This window comes from Dicentrarchus labrax, unplaced genomic scaffold (assembly GCF_905237075.1).
Source record: "Dicentrarchus labrax unplaced genomic scaffold, dlabrax2021, whole genome shotgun sequence".
NCBI classification, from domain to species: Eukaryota; Metazoa; Chordata; class Actinopteri; family Moronidae; genus Dicentrarchus; species Dicentrarchus labrax.
Genome location: NW_026136715.1, coordinates 8,910,011 through 8,932,621, shown reverse-complemented (window position 1 = coordinate 8,932,621; position 22,611 = coordinate 8,910,011). Strand labels below are relative to the sequence as shown.

The following is a 22,611-nucleotide window of genomic DNA, read 5'->3' as shown; positions in this document are numbered from 1 at the left end:
CTAGAAAAAGTTTGACTTATGTGCATTATATATGTCAGATCCTTGTATGTTTAGCATAATGAGGTGCCACCTTGTCAGCACCAATAACCAGGCAAAATGCTGTATGTGCACTTGAAATTCTCAGATGTCAGAAACATTGGTGCTGATTTCTTAATTGAAAGTCATGGAAAATTCCTGCTCCTGCAACTTAAAGTGCGACTACTTAAACATCAGTCTAGCTTATTGCTGTTGCAGGCAGGAGTTGCACATATAAGACTATGAGAGAAAGCATTCTGTGATTAAAAAGGGGGAACTAAAAATGGGTAGCCTGGTTTGAAACTAATTTTAGCAGACCGATATAGCCCTGCAGCGAAGAAAAAAAAAAAAACAAAACTCTTCATAACATTGTTACATACTAAATTAATTTGTGATTTTCAGTGCAACACTTTTATATTCTCAAACAGCTCAAATAGTTCCGGCGTGAAATCTCACTCTATAAAAAGGAACAGGTTCAGCCTTATCTCCACTGTACTACCACAGCCCACATGAGCAATCAAACAATCGTGTACTAACAAGACAGCACTCTGAAGGCTATTACACAAAATGGCACCAATGACTAGCAGCCTGGCTGGGGAAGGAGATTAGAATTCATATGGCACAGCCAAGACTTCCTGGACAGTACATGTTTTTATGAAAATCCTGCCTTTACTGTGCTGCAGACAGAATAAAACCTCATCCTGATTTAGACCTCAGTGCATGTCAAACAAGAAGAGATTAAGATCTCCACTGGTGTCTGCTGCTGATTGATAAACCCTGCCCTAACCAGAAACATCTGGAGATTACACTCCATTGTGTTTTCATGCTGCAGAATATTCTGAGAGGAGAGGAGGAGGATAGAGGCGCACAGAGTGACAGAGGGAACGGAGGATGTTATGATTCTCACAACCTGGAGCTGGGAGATGGTAACACGGTTTGACTAGCAACCTCAGTCACGTGACGTGCTCGCTGGCAGCAGAGCGAGGCAGCGGTTACGTCACCCTGGCCCCTGGTAGTGGTAGTAGTAGTGGTGGGTGGTGGTGGTGGAGGGGTGGGCTGAGCAGCTGTTGCAGCTCGTGTGCCAAAGGGCTGCCCATGCTCACTGAATGCCTGCCTCCACTGTCACAATCTGAAATCCTGCTAGTTTTTGCAAATTCATATAAATCCTGGATCTCACACGCGCACAAGAAGGTGTCCATTTTCAGTTTGTAATGGGGTTAAACAACTGTTAGAAAATCATTATCCATTTGTTCGTTGTACAATCTTGAAGAAAAAACAGGGAGTGCTTCACTGGCTCAGGAACAATGGAGTTTGTAATGCTGAAGCAAAAAATCAGGTGCTCTTCAACGAGCAAAAATAAAAAACAATGATTGTCCAGTTAAGTGTTAATAAGAAGCCCATGATGCCGGTGGCAGTCTCAAAACCTGGACAATTTTTATGGTAGCACCCCCTCCTGTTTAGCATTTATAGGCACTATGTAAACATTTAAAGAATAGTTAATAAAACACTATATAACAGTAGTTATAATCAGATATAAGGATACATGTTGTACAGTATTTGCTAACAATTATAACTATAATGCTATATTGCTTTTGTTTTTACCCCAGCCTCAAATAAAGGGTGTCTACAGGATTTATAGTTGAGAAACACATTAATAACCATCTATATCTACTTACAACTACATTACAGTGTGTTATAAACCATGTATTAAATGTTTATGTACAGCCAATAAATGCTAAAAAGTAAAACATGTTATGTTTCTTTTTATATTTTCTTTTATTGTTTTAAATATCTTTGAGTTTATGACAGTTGATCGGACCAAACAAGAAATCCAAAAGGACATCGCCTCGAGTTCTGGGAAATTGTGAAAAACTAACTCTACTAACTGCAACTCTGGTATTTTTCTCCATTTGTCAATAGCCGTGTAAATACTCATCTGAATTCCCAAAATGTTCTTTCCCTTCAATGCACAGCAACAATAAAATAAAGGCTGACTCTAATAGTGGATTTTTATTTGGACACTGTCACGCATTCCAGAGTAAACAGGCCGTGCAGTCCTGTAATGAGATGAATGTCTAACTGGCTTCCTGCCACAGACTGTAATTCTTTGTTGAGTGGACTTTTTCTCCCTTTTACAGGAAAGATTAGTTTTCCCCTTCATATTCCACTTGATTAAATGGGACACACTTTCCTAACAAAACAAACCTAACAGCCTTTAAGATCTTAGATACCTTCTCTGCTCTGAGACTCTCCTTTACCAGCAACAAATGGCTCCAACTGCCATAGCAGACACACCCTGAAAATTTGCAAATGTGAATACATGACAATGGAGAAATCCAGATCCTTGTGTTAAATAACAACGCGTCCTCTCAAGGGCCTGTCAAATGGGCTTCAACCATTTCTTGGCACGACAGAAACAAGAACGAGTCCTGGAGGACGAGCAGAGAGCAGAAGGTAAAGGGAGGGGTGTGTGATGTGTTGTTGAGGGAAGAGCTGGACACTGAAGTGACAGAGGGGATAAATGAGCGCGTTGGCAGACTGCAAGCGTGCCTAGAGGAAGCAGGGGAAACTCTGCTCCACTGATAATGAGGTGACCAAGTCCGAAGAAATTACTTCTGCGGCTGCCATCAGAAACTTTTCCTATGTCAGCCCTCTGAGATACTACACACCAGGCCTGACAGAAAGACATATGATCCACTTCCAGCCTGTATATGAGCATATATCCGTCCCAAACTAAAACATTTTGCCATATTTTTATTAAACGTCACATATTTGACATCTCTTGACCATCAATTTTATTCTGTTTGAATTTTTCCAGGGTAATGTACAGTGCATGATATTGTTTGAGTTTGCGTTAATGACAGAGCACCCGGACTTCTGAGCCTGGGTCAGAGGAACTCATCTAAAAATATATTGTATTAGACATGTGACCTATATAGGAAGATGAAGCCAGTGTGAGAGGTAGCGTGATATGAGTCTGGGCAGACCAACGGCTAAATCTTATTATGGAGTAATACACAGAATGTATACTAATTAATAAAAAAGAGGTCAATGAAGACAAATGCTGGGGGTGGGTTCATATATATTTATTTTGTGTTGTTTTGTGACTAATAGTATTAAAATTAGTAGATAAGCCTTATGACCTCCTTCCTTATATGAGATTATTCTTCACAACAAATATAATTTTAATAAAATCTGTCACAAAAAGGAGTCTACTGCAACTAAGGATTATTTTTTATTATCAATGAATCTACAGATTCTCCTCTCTATTTATGTCTTTAAATGTCTCATTTCAGTTCAAGACCCAAATATCAAATTCACAATGATAAAACTTGCTTAAAAAATTACGTTACCAATTAATATGTTTAGAGCTAAAACAATTAATCAATTAGTCGAACACATTTGAGGATTTGCTGCTTTTTCATTGGGTTATGCAATAGGAAACAGGTTTTTTTTCTAGTGTTGATCAGATAAAACCAGAAACCACATCACCCTGGGACATTTTGACAAGCACATAATCCATAACGAAAGATCATTAGTTGCAGCAAATCGATTATCGGTATTAACGGTTTTGACTAATCAGTTAATGAACTAATCATTTCAGCTCCAGTGTCTACAACTTATTTTTCAGTAAATTTTCTTGAACAGTATGCACTGAACCTGTATTACCCCAAATGGCGGGGTCGTTGAGGTCAGGTCCTGCAGTGAGTGGTTGGCTCTCCCCTACTGAGGCAAATGAAACATCAAAGTGGCCAACCCACTCAGGACGCTATCAGCAGGAGAGAGCACAGAGAGGTATAATGAATAAACATTTGGTCTGGCTGGCTTCCTGGACCAGGATGACAGAATTGGACCCAGTCCAGACTGATCCCTTGAGCTTCCCTGAAGGGGACCACTGAAGCCCCAATCGACCGTGAGTCCCGGACCCCTCTTAAAGCCCCATCACACACCTTTCATGTCTGGCTAGCTCCCTCTGCACATCTCACCACTGGGTCACTCCCCAGCACTGTACAACCAATAAGCTGTGACACGGTTACTATGACAACGTCCCACCTCTTCCTCTCCTCAGCAACGCAAGCTTTCAAGCACAAACTGGGAGGTGGGGAGAAGAGGAGGAGGGGCCAATACACCCATTTACACACTCGCACAGACAAGCATGGCATGGAAATCTTTCTTTGATGCTGATGCAAAGAGACTGGTACACTGAAAACCTCCCATCCTCCTCCTCCTCCTCATGATCTGGCTCTCTGGTCCTGGAGTGTGATAAGAGGGAAGGCAGGAGGCACCCCGCCCACTCAGTCACATGATGCCATCAACCATGACCACAGCCAGGGCCAGAGCATCAACACCGCATCCACTTTTCTGATTTATTCATAACAAGGCTTCAATTATTCAGGATCATGACCAGGTAGTGGTCCCCAAACTATCCTCAAAGTGTTTACATTAAGACACCATCCATAATCTCAGCAGACCACAAGACTCAATGTGAAATCGTTTGAACAGAATAAATGGAAAAAGAGAGTAAGACAACCACGGCAGGAAAAGTCACACTCCAATATATAGCAGGCAGCATTAAAGAAAGCCAGCCTTCCCATCCAAACACTAAGAAGATTAGTCCAGGGAAAATGTGACAATGTTCAAAAATAGTGTACAGCTTTATCTACAGGCCTGGGTGGGTTTCCAGCTCTCTGCCTGCTGAAAATGCAATCATAGAGCGACCAACATGTTTGCACTGCTCTAACTGTGAGGGGCGACACTGTCAGATGTCTGCTGAACAGCCATCCTCCTCATGTAGACAGACTGTGATTGGAGCTTTCCTGGGTGGCCTGATGGAATACTATGTCATCCGGATAAGTCACATTAATGAGGGAGTAAAAGTTCCTCCTGGTCTGTCCCCAGGTTATGAGCAGTTTATTAAGTGCCTAGTTTCCCAAGACATGTTTGCCCTCCTCAATCTGAGTCTTCTTAGAGGTATGATCATTTTTTAATTAGTTTAATCTTTGAGGGGTTATTTTATAGATTTTTAAAGTATTCCGGTAGCACTAAAACAAGTTGTTGTTGCAGTTCATAAATTATTCATTCAGAAATAATTGTTTGTCTACAAAACAGAGTCTACAATCATGTTGGCATCTCTGTGAGGCTGTACTTAGGCACATAGGTGCTTTGAGCCAAATGCTAATGTCAGTATGCTAACATGCTCACAATGCAAACGCTAATGTACGAATGTTTAGTAAGTAATGTTTACTGGGTCCACCATGTAAGTTTAGCACGCTAGCATGCTAAGATTTGCTAATTAAGTAAACATAAAGTAGAGCTGAGGCTGAAGGTTATTTAATTTGTTTTACACGTGTTTAGTCATAAACCAAAGTATTAGACACATTTAAAAAGTTTGACCTGATGATGGTGATCGAGGGAAACTTAATCAATAATCTGAGTTATTTAAATTTATCCTGAGCCATGAGCACCATGACAATCTATCCAAATGTTTGTCTGGACATTTCCCTAAAAAAAAAAAAAAAGTCAACCTCATGGTGGCGCTAGAAGAGTCAGTAAGATTCATCCTCTGTGGACCATGAATGTCTGAAAAAATGATGACAATCAATTCAAAGGTTTTTGAGATATTTCAGTCTGGAACAAAATGGTGGGCCATCCAACAGTGTTATCACAAGAGCCACGTTGCTAAAAATAAAATGACTTCTGCTGGCTGCTGATTAAAGCATTAGAACTGTAATTATGAAACAAGAAGTCAACAAATGTGTGTTCTTCTAACAAACTCTGAACAGAATGTGGAACAGATACATTTGGTATCAACATCATTTCACGACTCAGGATATTATCAGCATGGTAGATGTGTAAAAGTGTGAAAAATAACATTTTGTTGGGTACAGCTTAACGAATCGAAAGAATGGGGTTTTTCTTTTGCTATGTGTATTATAATAGATTGATACTTCAGGTTTTATAGCTATAGATCAGATTGAATTGAAGTAGTTTTGTTTGTTTGTATAGTAAAAATAATGAATTCATTCAATCCTAATTATTAAGCAACAATCATTAATTACAGCATTACACAATTCATTTATTTGGCCCTCAATTTGTAGCAATACACAATCAACCAGTGTCCAGCAGCCAATATTACAGAAGACTACCATAATGGTTATTGCTTTAATTAATAGTGCGGTTTCTATCAGTCAATATTTCCTCCTACTGCTGGATGTGTGGTGCCAACGACTATGCTGTTTCAGGCTGAATATTGTACAAGTTTTCATGTGAAATTCACTCCCACACCCCAAGGAAAAAAATGTAAATCCAGACTAACAATTCACCTCCAGTTGCCCTCAGAGGACATACCTTTCAGGGGCAACAGACCGGTACAACAGCATTGCAACACGTAGCAAAAAGATTACCTTCTGTGGTGGAGGACATGTTGTAGTGCAGTGTCACTTATGCGAAACATAGCATCTCAATAAAGTTGGAGATCACAAGCGAACATGAGTAGAAAGCCAGAGGACAGGGATCTACCGATAGTCTGTGAAATTAAAAGCCTCCCCATATCTCTGCAGCAGAGTGGCCCCGCAAGCAGCAGCAACAAACCAAACCCAAGCACAGCAAGCCAACACAGCAGGAAAGCAAAGAAGCACTTCAAAAGGAAATGTTGTTTCGGCAGCACCGTGTACACACCTTGGCATTAATATAGGGGTCAAAGGGCCCACAGCGTTTGAACTCTTTATGGTCTACAGAGCTCTGGGAGGGAGGGAGAGAAGATAAGCCGATGGTTTTGGTTCAGACAAGCAATGAACAAATGAATGATGATCACAAATGAGTCAAACTAAATAAAAAAGGAGAAAAAAAATTGAGTTGAGTTAATGAACAATCAGATGTCATAAAGAGGCAGGGAGAAATGACACAACATGAGACAGGTAGACTTTTTGCCATATCGGAGGGTGACTTGTTTGATTAAATTTTATGGTTCAGACTACATTTGTGGAGCTCATAATGGGTCATTTCTCCTCATCCCAAAACAGGAGAGGCCAGAGATGTTGCCGGTATGGAGGCCGTCTGTGCAGTAAGCAACCAAACAAAATATGAAACATGAGTTAAAACAGTTAAAATGGTTAGGGAAAACAAGCTCTTCTCACGCTAGCATGGCGTTAAAGCACTTCAAGTATCATAGTAGAAGTCAGACTCATGATGCACTGAGGTTAATGAAATCTGCTGACAATCACTTTGACATTCTTAATGTTCAAATACAGTATAGAGCATGCCATGCTGAAGTAGAATTTGAAATATCTCCAAGTGGCATTTCATTGCTAAAAATGACCTCCTTACCAAGTGGAAAAATGATTGACTTCCTACGGCTGCTGACTAAACCATTAGAACAGTAATTATGAAACTACTAGAGTTCAGAAAATGTGCTGAAAAGCAAAGTGTTACTCCTGCCGCTGCTGACGTTTTGCTTTCTGCATACACAGACTCACATTGTCTAACAAACTACGAACAGATGGAGGAACAAATCTGTTTAGTACTGATGTCATTTCACAATGATATTACCAGCATTAGTAAATGTGTTTGAATCCTGGAACCTAGGGAGTGAAAAAGACACAGACACAGACACACAGACACACAGACACAGACAGACACACAGACACACACACACACACACACACACACACACACACACACACACACACACACACACACACACACACAGTGCCAGACCTGCTCGTTGAGTCTGGGGTGTGAAGGTCCTTGGTGAATGAGCAGTTTGACGATATGTTCATCTCCCTTCCACGCAGCCAGATGGAGAGGGTAGCAGCCCTTGTTGTCAGCAATGTTGGTCAAGGCCTCGTTTCGTAGCAGCGCCTCCACTACCTCGCTACAGATGAATGAAGGGACATGGCGGGTCAGAAAATGCCACAGATATAAACCACACTAATAAATACACAAGGCCTTAACAAGCAGCCAATCAATAGCTTTACCTTCCCAGAGGGACAATTGTCCGTGAGGGCAGACCTCATTTAATGCAGAGCATAAACAGAGGAGCTGGAGCCCGTTTCAGACCTTTTCCCCCCCAATTCTTAGAGTTATTTATCACTGATCTACCTGTGTCCATTAAGGGCGGCGTGGTGGAGAGGGGAGTATCCAGTGCTGTCCACACAATTCACATTGGGGCCTCTCCAGATGCTGTTAAGAATAGAAAGGATTGTTAAGCACAAAACACAACACACAAAAACACACCAAACAAACACCGCCTATCCCTCTGCAAAGTCTTTAACTGTGGGTGTGACTGATTCTGTTTTGATTGCTATCTCGGGGCTCCAAACGGTACCTAGTTCACATCACAGCCCAACCCCACCTACACACAGGTGGTTGCGTACATTGATGCACTCTATTTCTGGACAGGAATGAAGAAGCACATGCCAGAAGCAGTATCAAACCAGATAACCTGGAAGGAAAAGAAACTCTATCAGCACTGAGCAGCTAAGACGAGCTAATTATGTCTCATTTACTGTAACTCCATGCAACCTCAGCCTGGTTATTCTAGGCCAAGTCCTGAAGTAAAATAGGCTTTTGTTATGCAGTGTAAGCAACAACAAACAAAGCATTCGGACGGAGCCAAAATGCACCGAATAGGGTAAAGTGGTAAGGTAGGCCAGCATTAGGCCAGCACTCTCATTCACTGGAGCTGAACTCAGCTGTCAGCTCAGATTGGTTTGTTTCTTTTAATTTGCAAAGAGCGCTGTGGTGAGGAGGAAAAAGAGTGATGATAGAGGGGACAGCAAAGAGAGATGGAGGGAGTAATTTAAGAAGCTAAAGGATGTCTGGTGTGACGGACTGCCAGAGTATGGGATGTGAGGCTCTCTGAAAGACCTTAACACATCCTAAATAAATCATGTGGCAAGGAAATCCCAGCACTAGTGAACCAAATATCTGGGACTAGAGTCATTTGGCAAACAGAAAGGGAATGGGAGCAAAACCACTGGGCCTCACAGAGAATGAATCATGAATGGGAGAGAAAATGAAAAAAGTAAAGAGAAATCTTATTTACTTTTTTTTTTATTATTTACATAGCTTTTGATACATTATAGAAATCGGTTTCAAAACCAATACAAACTACTGATCTGACAGAAGGATAGCTTTATAAATTATGACTGGCTTGGATTTTGAAGTAATTTTTATGACTAAAAGCCTTTGGAGGAAACAGCATCGGCTATTTGCAAATCTTTTCAGTGTACAAAAACAAATCAAATATCAGCTCCAGGAGATGAACACCCTCACAGACACAATATGAATTGATCCATGGTAGAATCAGTGTGTAGAGAGCATGATGCTCAGCCTCCTCATATCAGCTTCAGTGCTACGTGTGACTTTGGTTCACACACACTTTTTGTCGCAGTAATGGCTGTTTTGCCCCCCTAAAATACATCTCCCATAATAGCTCTCAAAGCAGTCTGCAATTACACAGTCAGAGCCGTCTCATTAAATAAGTGTCTTGGAGGGCTCTATAGCCTGCAGAACAATGGGCCTGGCAGAGCACAGACACACAGGGATGCACCACTCTACTAGTCATAACCTAAGCCATTTATTTCTTACAGCAGGCCTTCTGGGTCTCATCTTACCATGCCAGGCAGCCATGAAGACACGGGACATCAAAAGCAGGGTGTGCCAGGAGGAAATACTCGTGTGTGAAAATGTGGTAAGAGGAAAATGCTGGGGATTGATAATTTTCTGTTAGAGAGGGGAAAATGTGTGAGCTACGATTATGTCGGCTCTTAAGGCATCACACATTCACACATCCTGTGCATTCCTCCAGAACCAGCAACCAAATTTTGTAGTTAAGAGTACAGCAACCCTGTCTTGTGCGTGGCCGTCCAACACATCAAAAGGCAAAACTGAGACAGAAACAGACCTCTGGTTGCTGTCCTAGATAAAGAGTTATGTAAGGGCTTACAGCAAAAACCCCATAAACAAATTAACATAAACATGAACAGAGCAGCGACTACGACTGGAGAATTAAACAAATTCAGGCATATGGCAGTAAAGACTACCAGAGTAATGCTAGAAGTCACGCCACAGGTTCGGAAACACAATTAAAACGACTTTAATTCCATTGCATTGATTGTTGTGTCATGCAAGTGAACATTAGGACATTTACTTTAAAAAGGCATTGCAATATAAATGTTAACATATTCTGTGTTATATGTATAGTGGAATCGAGTCCATAAAAAAAAAAGTATCTCTTGAGACACAACAGGTTTTTGCTTGCTTAGTTTGTGCTAGATAAAACTCCATTAAGTCAGATGTGTCACGAGACATATTGCAAGATTTCCATTTCATATTCAAAGTCATCAATATTAAAATCTAGAATAAAGGCTACAATGTATGATGCATTTGCACACTGGTCCTCCTCAGCAACCTCTGATGTGTCATGGCCATAAAATGCCACTCAGGAACACAAACATTGTGTCACATCAGCCAGATGACCAAAGAAAACCTAACAGGGGTGAAATACATCACAAACCACAATATGATGTCACCTCCTAGTTTCTATTTCCATGTTTTTACAGCTCCAATAAGCAATATGGGTGTTCATTTATCAAATATCTTCTGAATGAAGATGCATGCTTCACTGTCATAGAGTTTCATTCGCTATAAGCAGAGCTGCCTGTAGTAGCCGTTTTAAGTGTTACGTCCTCAGAGCGTTTTGGCAGCATGGTACTCAAGGGCATGAGTCAGAGTGGTGCTCGACAATCCACTTCATCCTCTTACTACGGCTCACAACCAACCTAACTGAGGGACGGGCTTAGACCCATAGCAGGGCAACGGGCAAAACAGAGTTGATTTGGTTTGGGAGGGGGCACATTCATGCGAACTGACTGAGGAATTCCTGTTTGAAAGGCTGAGCTAATCCTTAATTTCCCTGAGGGAATATCAGCGGGATGAAGCTGAAGTTTGAAAAAGATTCTGGGGGGCTGTAATTCTGTTTTGTACAAAGCCTGGCCAGTACGAGAGGAGGAAGGATAATAACATTTTCCCTCTTTTTATATATTCTCTGCATTAGTCTGCTGATGTTAGTCACACACACACACACACACACACACACACACACACACACACACACACACACACACACACACACACACACACACACACACACACACACACACACACACACACACACTGAAGACATTTTACAAAGACAGTCCACTTCCAAAATATTTGGGCTTAAACATAAATCTCCACTGTGTTTTATTCAGATTTTCAAAAGGTCATGAGTTCAGCAATTAAATGCACAAACAGAAGACAATAGAGTTTTCAGCCTTAAGTCTTGTATCAAGTGAGTAAGCTATCAACTCAATTAAGTTAATTGATGCGTTTAAATGTCAGATTAAATCCAGTATGTATTGACAGTTTGATCCATATTCATCTCTCTCCGACAGGTAAGCAAGTATGAAAAGGCAGGGATGCATGATAATTGTTAAAATGCTAACCTATTATCAGTACTAGATCACGACTAACCAGAATAACTAGTTTTATTGCTTTGCAGAGTAAATATTTTAGTCCACAAATCATACGTCAACAAGTCGACTCATTTAACAACAGCACATTTTCAAAGTAAAGGTTTTTTTATTTTGCCAATATCCAACAACATTTCCAGTGGAACCAAAACTCATGATATTTGATCATTCATTTATGTTTATTTATGGAGCACTGGGGAACAGGCAAGGCAAAATTCAGTCTTAGGTTAAGCACATGAGAAACCCAGGTGAGCGTGAACCCGGTGTCAAATAAACAGATTTGTCCTGCAGCCTATTAGCGGTGTGACCACACCGCCAGGGATTAGTCTAGCCCAGGGCACTGAGCCCAACAGTGACTGGCACATGTCAGCCACCATCGGGAAAATTGGGCTTAATTACACATTCTGCTGGCGGGTGCTGAAACCAGATGCCCCGCAGCCAAACGGCCAACCTGAGCATCTTCTCCTCAGCAGAGAGAGACTGAAGTACCTGCCAGAGTCCTCCAGGCCTGCTGAGGAATAATCTCACTGACTTAATGAGCTAAAATCTCATGTCAAGATACCATGCTGGGACCAAAGAACTACGACCGTAATAAATACTGTATTGTTCGGAAGCAGTATCACAAGTTAAGTAGCACAGGGAAACAAATTAGGCAACAAACTGCAAATCTATGACACGGCTATTATAAGTCTGTGACTAACAAGCCTTAAAGCTACGTAACAAAAGAATTTCTTGATCATGTGGTTGATGCTTCCGACAATTTGTGGTTAGGGCTTCATTTTCTGGAATTCCTATAGAACCTGTATTTCATTGGATGGCACAAGTGTTACAAGAAATAAGTTTACAGCAATTGCTAACAGCTCTGTGAGGCTGCATTAGGGCATAACAGTGCTTTTAAGTAAATGCTACCAATAGCATGCTAACATACTCACAATGACATGCACACACTTTATTTTAAAGGAGAGCTGAGGCTGATGGGCGAGTGTCATTCATTTTTCAGGTTGTTCATAAGCACTGGACAAAGTCAAATATTGACCTGCTGGTCATCGAAAATGTCAGGAGATATGAGCGGGACATGAATGTCCTAATGCCAAATTCCATGGCAGTCCATCCATTAGCTGTCAAAATATTTCGCCCAAAACCACACGTCAGCTTGATGGTAGCGCCAGATGAAAAGTCAGGGGATACCTAAAATCCCTAAGAGTCATTCTCTGGGGACAATCAATGTCTGTACAAACTTTCTTGGCAATCCATCCAATAGTTTTTGAGATATTTTAGGCATTGCCATCCATTGAGCAAACTCAAATTCTGAAATATTACTCTAGTCCTCTTCTTTAAGTGCTGCAGTAAACAGCTCCAGTTAAAAAAGGCACAGAAAATGTTGAAATGAAGACAGCAATATCGTAGCTAATTTGCCAGTTCAGTTGTATTGCACAGCTTGATTGAGTCTTCATGGCTCATAAACACACTATAGTGAGCATTTCACACGGCAACTGTGCTGCAGCAGGAGGTGTGAATTAACTGCTTCTGCCCACAGACTATGATCAGAGCAGTCCAATGGGCTCCAGCAGAATCAAAATGATGGGCATGAAAAACACTAGACGACTGAAAAGGTGGGATGAATACAGAAGGAAAGAAGAAAAGACATCCGATGGAGGCGAGACAAGACGGAAAACACATTCACATCACAGCCTGTCTGCCAACAAGCTGGCATTTCCCACACAGACTTCACAGCAGATGCCTCTGCTCAACTACACAGGTTTCACACGGGCATCCCCTGAACATTTTGCCTGAAAGAGCAGGCTGATGTTCAGTTTTGACTAAAATCCTGTTGGATGGATGGGCAGCTATTTTCAGGTATGCTGACAACCCACTTCTGGAAATAGCACACAACTTCTGTGTGATCTACTTTGCAAGGTTGAAAGGTTTTGGCAAATACTGCTCAGTCTGCTCACACCATCCATCAGCAACGTCATTCTTTAACTTTAGCACAGCCACCTTTAAGGTTGTTATCAAGCTGTTGTGACCATAACACTTATCACACCTTCATCAGGACATGCTACATGTGTCTGAAAGTAGGCGTGTTTCACAGTTACAGTCCGTTGCCAATCTGCTTAGTCATGCTGAGAAAAATCCAATCCAGAATACTTTTTTTATGTTTCTTTTACACTGTTTGCACAAATATCAAAGCAAAAGAGGAATGCTAAGATCTAGGCTAATTTGTTTCCTGTGTGAACATTTTGAGGGCAGTGCCATTACTCTGGCTCCAAGTACAACATGTTTGAAGTTTGGAGGTGGAGTGGATGATGGCGTGGGCTCAGCAGGTGGGCAAAGAAGACTGCTGAGAGCAGCAGAGTGGGAGTGAAAGGAAGACGCCAGCCAGCAAGCCAGACAGATGAAATGGGGGGGGGGCTGCTAATGGCCAGCTAACACACGTGTAGGCCTGAACAGGTCGAGAGGGCCTGACGTCTCTTGGCCGTTGTGGTAACTCTTCCAACAAATGGATTCAAACACAGACACCACCCACAAATATACACCACTACCTCAGCAGTCTTATCTCTTCCATTTGGCCATTTGTTATTATAAGGTTTTCACTGAGAGGGGTGAAATAGGGTTTACATAAACATGCACACAAAAGACTCTGGTAAATGGGTCTGGTAGTTGCTGTCCTGCTCATACATAAGCAACTTTCAGTTTCTTTTAATAGAGGAAACACAGAAAGGTGGAACAGTTTCTTTCTTAGAAACCAGAGAACCAAGAGACACGACACTAGCATATTACAATCGTTTGCATCCTAACAAGATCCATTTATTTCATAACTCAGAGGGAACTTTTTCTCTATAAAACCAATCAAGAAACCCCCGACCTACTTGGATGAAAGCTATTTTTAGCCTACCACCAGTAGATTAAAGTAAGGGTGGCTACATGCTGCATGGAAAGGACACTATACTTGTCAGTTCCTGCTGCCCCCCCCACACACACACACACACACACACACATATGTGGAATTCATCACTGCTACTAAGTGCCTTTCTGCCTGCTTTCTCAGACTACACAAACATAGGCTGTAAACATAACGCTCGCTGCAGAGCATCCCAAATTCAGATGCTCCTGGAATGCTAACATGGTGGTGTTGGATTTCCCAGCTACCACTGCTCCCTCTTGAGTTGAACGAGCTACAGTTTCTTTCAGTTCAGAGGTCAACAATTAATGAAATGTGACTGCCAAACCTGTTTGCTTCCAGCCTTTAGCTACCTCGGAATGAACTGAGGGCTCTTTGCTGCAAAAGTGATAGAAACTGCCTTGTTAACACTGTCTGCCTGCACAGACCGCAGGCAGTGAGACAGTTTGCATGAGCTTTGATAGCTACTATGAAATCCAGCTAAGGACCGAGGGTGTCAGATTCCCGCTGTGAGCCTGTCATCTGCAGATATCCCATCTCAAGTCCTACATTGCACCTTCACACTCACTGAATTCTACATGCGTAAAGTTCCTAATAACGGAGAAGCTCCAGGGATATTTTTTTTTTTTTTTTAAAAGGACAGTATGTGCTAGTTCTTATGCAGCAGATATTTTCTCGGCTGACACCAGTCTGACAGCATGGGTCTGCTTGGGATGAGCCAGAAATTGTGGATGTAATGGGATGGAATGATCTGGAGTTGTGCCCAAGCCTCTTAAAATGCTCACCAAGTCATCACACTGATAGAAATGCTTTCCTCACTAGCACTTAGAGAATAACATATAATAGAAAAAATGTATATTTTAAGAGGCCTTTCTGCATATGATAACTGATTGTTATCACCAAATATAGCAGTCCCACTTGTATTAGCCTACATGAAACATTAGACTAAATCAGTAGGATACTCTAAATAGGTGGTCCAATTCTATCCAAATGACAGCTCAATTTTCTTTGTAGAACCAAAAAGTAAAGAAAAGCCCCAGAATGGTCTTTAGGGACTGATATGAATATGAAAAGCCACCATTCTACGCTTTGTCAGTGGGACAAAGGACATGGCTGTGAAGCTGGGAGACGAGCCCTCATCTGGCTAAGCTCTCAGAGCGTCCGTCCAGAACTCCATGCATTCCTCTGTTAATTTCCCCTCAGTGGGCAGGCACTCTCCCTGCCAGGGACTTGTCTTACCTCCGGTCTGACCGCAGCAGCTGCATGTGTTTGGACAACCCAGCCAGGAAGTGCTAGTGAAGAGCTCTTCCTGTAAGACCCCTGGGATCAAAACGGGTCATGGGGCCCTAGCAAAAACTCCATCCCCCTCTCTCGGGCCTATGATGTGATGTCAAAAATATAACATAATCTGACCAACAAGAATAGCATCTTTCTTATAATTATTATTTATTCTAGTTGTTTCTTATCAATTTAAACTCCCCCTCCATATACAAATAAAAATAAAAACACAAGTCTATTTTTAAAATGTATTTTGTTTTTTCCATTTGGGCAAAGGTGCTCGCAAATGCATGTAACAGGTTTGGGCAGGTTTGCGCCTTCATTTGTTGTTTGGCAGTGAACAACAAAGATGATATAAAATTATTATTTAAAAATGTATAAAGAAGGCTGTCTGCATTTTTTTTTGTTAAATATGATGTTAGTAATAGAAATATTCTCAGAATATTTTGCTTCCTTGAAGTACTTAAACACTGTGGCCCTCCTATGAGATGACAATACCAGCAGAGGCCCCAAGCAAATGTTAGAATTTGAAACCCCTGACCTAAATAATTCCAACAAACAGTATCAACTCATCAAGTTTACTTCTACATCAGCCACACTGCTGCGTGGTGGCACTATGAAGGTTACACTGTGACCTCTCTGCTCGAAGCCCTGCCCAGCTCATTTTGGTGTTAATGGAGCACCACGGAACAAATGTTTGGGGCGGCGGCGGTGTTAAACATGCCGGGGTCAGTGTCTATCCCATGGCAACCGCTGGGATGCAGCCTCCTGGGAAAGCAGACATTCCGCAGAGCAGAGCTATACAACTGCCTGGTTACAAAAACACCGCAAGTCTTGACATGCACCCCATTCCAGAGGAAGAACGCCAAAAATCTAGTGGAAACACACACACACACACACACACACACACACACACACACAGACACACACACACACACACACACACAACAACACAACACAACACAACACCAAAAAGTAGTAATGAAGCCAATTAGGTTAGATTACTCATGTGCATAGCCTGTGGTTTAAGTTATACAATAAACAGGTAGTTGTTATTGACTGTATTCTGTGCATAAGGACTAATATCCTGCGACAACAGCAGGAGATGCAACACGTCTAATTAAATGACTGCTGACTGACCAACTAAAACCTTTTTTTTTTTTTACAAAAGTGGAAGTTAATGTAAAGCGGAGTGCGACATGAGTGTGAATACATGTTGGTTGGTTGTACTGTTGTCAACATATACAGAAGGATCACTCTCTACATGTCGATGTTGGCCGTATCCCTCTACGACCAACACAGGCGAAAATTTACTAGAGACAGATCCGACAGATCAAATCTCCTCTGACAGGATTACTGGCCTACACTTTCTAACAATGGATGATGAATAGGTTACAAAGCGGTTCAGGTAAAGGATATGAAAGGGAAACACACACACCAACCCACAGACTGTACCACTGTAGCAATTTACCGCCATGTCCTTAAACGTATTGACATTTTGATGACGCAAACTAAATCAAATGTCATAAACAATAGCCCTCCCCCCCCCCCACAGACTGCCCTGTGATCACTAATCTTGCAACTTGTTATATAAGAGCCCATGCTATAAGCTCAGGTGTCCACAGGCAATAGGCTTTTTAAGTCTATACACCACTAGTTAATTAATTTCCTGCAAAGTCTAGCCAATAATTTGCCAGAGGTATCTTTGCCAAACATTGATTGCTCAAGTCAGAATAGATGACACAATGGGCTCCTCAGTCCGCCCACAGATCTGTGAGGGAGCCAGCCTTGACTGCATGACATCTCCGAATTGGATTTCCGATTAGAAGGGTTTAATGTAATTACCTTGAGTACATTGTGCAGTCTGCTCTAAGTAACACAGTGATGCATCACCTCGAGCTTCGTCGTAGCACTTGTCCCTTAAAAGAAGGAGGCAGGCACGGGGGTCCCAGAGGGGGCAATATTATATTCTGATTGACAGCCAGTTCACATGCATGTGCTCCGCATTATAATAAGGGCGCAGAAAAAAAGCCACTTGTAGGCTTCTGACATGCAACACTTAACCTGGCTGCAACTTTTATCTTAACAAGACTACAAGCGCTTCAATCTAAAGGCAGACATATAGATGAAAGCTGATGCAGCTTTAAGGTGTAGGCTCTCGTCAACAACAAAGCTGTGTCTTGGTTGGATCCTAATGTTGCATACAGCACAATGGCTGTTTCGAATATGCATCATATGGTTTCAGAACAGTATCTTTCAGCCCAGGGAAATTCAACAATCCTGTTGTGGTAAGCCTATAATTCAGATAACATCTCTAGGACAAAATGAAACTCAGAACTTATCAGCTCTATTAGATTGTATCCTATTATTTAATATTACCCGGCAGCTCTCATCTGCACAAAGTTAAAGGGATGGTACGTTAAAAAGAAGGCCCGGCTAAGCTGCCTCTTCATAACACTGGGAGGAATTTGATGCAATCTTACATTATCCACCACGGAGTAGGGACTCAAGCTCATTACCAAAGCCTTTACTTTAATATCTTCCATTTTAGGCCAATTTTGTCCTGTAGACCATCACTCCAAATCAGTTTTTGGCATTTGAATCTGAGCATCTACTGATCAATACTGTACACATGTGGCATGTGGGAAAGGGTGACAGGTACTGTATACTGAACAGTTTGCCTTCTTATCTCTAAATCAGAACTCAAGGAAGAGGACGAATAATCGGTGACAACCGAAAGCCTCGACATTGCAGCTAAACCTTTCTAACCTTATATGGTTGATCTTTTATAGATGTGAAAACCCACATCAAATGTTTATCTCACCAAGGACTTCCTCTTGTAACCACATATGCCAAGCTTGTACCTACAGGCAGCTGAACCAAGGAAAAAAGGGGGATTCAAATCTAGAGCTGTTCTAAAAAAAACATTTCCAAATAGTAATGCTTAAAAATGAAGGTCTGCCTCAGACAGACTGGCTTTCCCCTCCACCTTCACCACCAGTGTGCGTTCAGGTCTAGACTGCGTGTAAGCAATTAATAATAAATCTGTATTAGTTTCTTTTTTTAAAGGGACCGTGGGCTGTTCTGGTGCAGATTTCTGTAGTTAAGTTGCACAATTACCTACCAGGCCAGGCCGTTTATGCACATTACAGTACAGCTGGCAGGGACACAGAGCTGGGAGCTAACAAAGAAGCATGCCACTGCTCCTGCGCTGCACTGGATTAGGTTGTGTTTGTTTGGTAATGCAAATAAAAACAACAACAACAACACTGCTCTATGTAACCAGTGTTTTAAATACTACACTGGTAGGTATAACAGTACATGATCACACAGTAATGTGACAGGGACAACACTGCTGGCTGTCTCCCATTCAGCGATGTCCGCCTCTTCCTCCCTATTCCAGAGCCTACCTGAGCAGACTGGAGAGCGGATGAGAGGAGGCGCCGTGCCCGCCGCTGTTGCCACTTCCACCGGTCCCTGACGATCCGCTGCCGGTGCCAGCGGACTGTCGCTTCCCGGATAAAAGCTTCTCCACAGCGGCCAGGTTTCCCGTCCGCGCCGCTTCAAGAAGTTCCTGCTCCTTCCCCATCGCGGATCCCAGAAAAAAAACCCAGAGACGCGGGGGAAGAGAAGAAAAAGGGGGGCTTGGTTGCGGGAGTGAAATTCCTCTGCGATCCCCCCCTTTTTTTTTTTTTTTTTTTTTCCTTTTTTCCCCTCTCCCAACCTCAAGTTATTCCTCAGTACCGCTGCTGTGGCGAGGAAACAAAAAGCCCCCTGCGCCGCTGGATCCGTCCGTCCCGATCCACGGTGCCGCTGGCGCTCAAGGGGGGGAAAAGTTTCGTTCAGCAGCACGGTACCACCATCGAGCAAACTTCCTCTGACCAGTCCCCCAAGCCTCGTCCGTCACTTCCTCGAAACTGCCCTTTCTTTCTGCATCTCCAATCCGAAACCCTTCAGAGACACGCACATACAAACCCCTAGCGCCCCCGCCCTAGCTGCTTTATAAAAGAGGTGGATTGGCCACGAGCAAGATGGCGCAAGAGAACATGGCCAGAGAGCCACGATTATTCCCATCCAGTGTTTGCGATATCTGTTGCTGTCGAGAGTCCAGAGCAAAAAAAAAAAAAATGTCTCAACTTAACCTTTTATTTTTATTTACTGTTATTAGACACTCATACGGATATTGTTTACCATACACCACAGTTAAAAGACATGTCAGAAACTTGAATTTACTTTTAAAATGTGCAGCAGATTTCACAATTGTCGACTGATTAATAAGTAGGAAGCATTGTTGGAATTTGTGTCACCTCCCCTCAACGGGGCGCGAGCGCAAACATTTCACAACACCTGACAGTAAACAACAGGGAGTAAACAACAGGGAGTAAACAACAAGGAGTAAACAACAGGGAGAAAAACTGTCCAAACTGGGATTTGATTGGCTCTAACATCGTTTTAAACTTGTGTTTTAGGAGTTAAATGAGATAACTGTATTTTTAAAAAATCCCAAACATTAATAGCAAGAAAAAAAACCCCACAATAAACGACCTGTTTAATACTTAATGTAACATTATGCTGTATAATGCGTGTTTATTGTTTGTTGACAGTGGATCTATAAAGTTCGTTCAAAACAGGAAACGGAAATACGAATACCAGGCTATCAATAATAAGCGTATGGGTAGAAAACTAGCATTTTGATGCTATCATTCCTCTTAGTCTCGTTGGGGTTTGCTTGAATTGAATTTACTGGAGTTAATTTTGTTAATATTAGCCTTCTGTGTTAACGTTAACATTAAACGACTAACTCAACAGGCTAGTGAGGTGCTACCGTGAACAAGCTGGTGCTGGTTTGTTGACGCCTGGCTGCAGAGAAGGTAATGTGCATGTTGTATTCACGTTTTCTAATGATCTAAGAGTGATTATTAACATAAACCTTTTACTCTTTGTTATAAAGAGTCACTGTCGGGAGGGATTCAGTGATTATGGCCGACCCTGCGCGCATCAAACCTGAGGTTACATCCGAGAGAGCGACGTCTGCCAACGAGGAGCATCCTAAATCAGAGGAAAGTGAAGATGTGCCAGCCACAGCAAAACCCACGGAGGAAGACAAAGAGTCATCCTCGCAAGATCAGCCCAAACAGGAGGTTAAATCTGTGAGTTGTGGAGCTTCTTTTCTCTAACAGAGGAGGAGGAGGAGGAGGAGGAGAAATGGATCATATCAAAGTTATTAATAACAGTAGCTTTACAACCATGCATACCAGGGCTGGGAATACTTTGTTATTTTGCTACACTGTTGCCACCATAACATTTGAAATAGTTTTTGAACTTTAAATTAGAGTTTGAATTAAAGTTAATATTTGAAGGTTAAAACAAACCTCATCAACAAAAGTTACAAGAGCCCAGTTACTCTGTTCTAGCAGCCGCTCTCAACAGGCTTTATTTAATATTAAACAGATTCAAGCTTGAGAAGCTGAAAGATTTTTGTACTTTAATCCATAAGTTAGAATCAGTTATCAAACGTAGAATCTATTGTGTGTGGATACAATATTTGTGTCAGCACTCTCAGCTCTTTCGTGTGAATTCAAATAAAGAAAGAATTATAGTTCAGTAGCATTAAGAAATATTGTATACAAAACAGGTCAGAGACAAACGAGAATAATAATGCTGATGATTAAAGTTACATCTCAAAATAACAGACAACATGAGCGTATTTAAATGAACATTGTCTTGGCCATATTTCTGTGTTTACAAAGGGCACTTCCATTATTTTCGGTGGCTCTAAATAAGTTTTGTCTTCCACTGTGAAGGAAAGTCAGGCAGCTGGGGAAGACGAGGAAGAAGGAACCTCCGGCCAACCTAACGCCAAAAGACTGAAGGTGGAACCAGAAAAGAAAAAGGAGAAGCGCCACAAAGTTGATGAGGATGAAATTCAAAAGATGCAGTAAGACTGAGATTTCTAACAGACGATCAATCATATAAAAAAAACCCATTGTGTTGAAGTCTCATCCCAGTAAACATCCCCATGTTCTTCTTGTCTTTCAGGGTTTTGGTGTCATCATTTTCTGAGGAGCAGCTGAATCGATATGAGATGTACAGACGTTCTGCTTTCCCCAAAGCTGCTATTAAAAGGGTACGCATTTATTAACGTTGATAGTGTTTTTAATCTCTGAAACTACTCTACTGGCTTGACGTTTTTTTTTGTTTTTGTTTTTCTAGTTGATCCAGTCCATAACAGGATCATCAGTGTCCCAGAATGTGGTGATTGCCATGTCTGGTATTTCCAAGGTTTTTGCTGGGGAAATTGTTGAGGAAGGTGAGGGGCAGACTTACAAAATGGGGAACGTTCAGACCAAATAAACTGAAACATATGAAGAGATACATTTTATTTGTACTTCTCTGTGCAGTTTATATTCGACTATCATTTAGTAATTTGTCTTTGTCCTTACAGCGTTGGACGTTTGTGAGAAGTGGGGAGATACACCACCGCTGCAGCCCAAGCATATGAGGGAAGCAGTGAGGAGGTTGAAGAGCAAAGATCAGATTCCCAACTCCAAGTTCAAGCACATTCTCTTCCACTGAGGCACCTGTGCTTTAGATTGTATGGGAACTCTAACCGGTAAATGCTTGATGTAACATACAGTTCAGTAATCATACTCATGCATTACAGTTGTAAATACATTATGTTTTATACTTGTGAAATGTTTCATTCTTGTTACTTAATTAAAGAACCAGTGAACTTTCGAGAGGTTTTTTTCTTTTGGTGGTAAAATTGTGTGATGCCTTTTTAAGTTTAAATGTTTTTATCATTTTCAAGAGGGTCGTGGGTCAATAGGGTGGCCAGGGTATGATATGGAACCCTTTTCTAGATTAACAGGGACATTTGACTTTTGTTTATTCAGTTCA

At 41.7% G+C, this 22,611-nt stretch overlaps 2 protein-coding genes across 11 annotated transcripts in view; one reads left to right on the top strand and one right to left on the bottom strand.

The window, feature by feature from the left end:
• LOC127378168 (ankyrin repeat and SAM domain-containing protein 1A) overlaps positions 1–19,951 on the bottom strand; it is a 65,974-nt gene extending 46,023 nt beyond the window's left edge. For 4 of the 10 annotated variants that reach the window (XM_051426868.1, XM_051426869.1, XM_051426871.1 and 1 more), the window contains exons 1-4: positions 19,122–19,951; positions 8,116–8,196; positions 7,732–7,888; positions 6,694–6,756 (exon numbers count right to left, since the gene is read on the bottom strand). In XM_051426868.1, coding sequence (XP_051282828.1) covers positions 6,694–6,756; positions 7,732–7,888; positions 8,116–8,196; positions 19,122–19,300 — 480 coding nt within the window. In that variant the 5' untranslated portion in view covers positions 19,301–19,951. The remainder of the gene's footprint in view (positions 1–6,693; positions 6,757–7,731; positions 7,889–8,115; positions 8,197–19,121) is intronic. The other 6 variants (XM_051426874.1, XM_051426875.1, XM_051426876.1 and 3 more) reach the window with 3 other exon arrangements.
• A 389-nt stretch (positions 19,952–20,340) lies between these two features.
• taf11 (TAF11 RNA polymerase II, TATA box binding protein (TBP)-associated factor) lies at positions 20,341–22,449 on the top strand. The gene is made up of 6 exons (XM_051426883.1): positions 20,341–20,582; positions 20,663–20,861; positions 21,516–21,649; positions 21,751–21,838; positions 21,925–22,021; positions 22,157–22,449. Exons 2-6 carry the CDS (start codon positions 20,691–20,693, stop codon positions 22,285–22,287), a joined length of 621 nt encoding a protein of 206 aa, XP_051282843.1. The 5' UTR covers positions 20,341–20,582; positions 20,663–20,690; the 3' UTR covers positions 22,288–22,449.
• Positions 22,450–22,611: the final 162 nt, after the last annotated feature.

What these genes read in the sequence shown, in the direction of transcription:
- taf11 (XM_051426883.1), top strand. Translation starts at nt 20,691, where the DNA reads ATGGCCGACCCTGCGCGCATCAAACCTGAGGTTACATCCGAGAGAGCG. An exon ending in CCAAAGCTGCTATTAAAAGG is followed by an intron (nt 21,839 to 21,924) that starts GTACGCATTTAT and finishes TTGTTTTTCTAG; the next exon opens with TTGATCCAGTCCATAACAGG. An exon ending in TGGGGAAATTGTTGAGGAAG is followed by an intron (nt 22,022 to 22,156) that starts GTGAGGGGCAGA and finishes TTGTCCTTACAG; the next exon opens with CGTTGGACGTTTGTGAGAAG.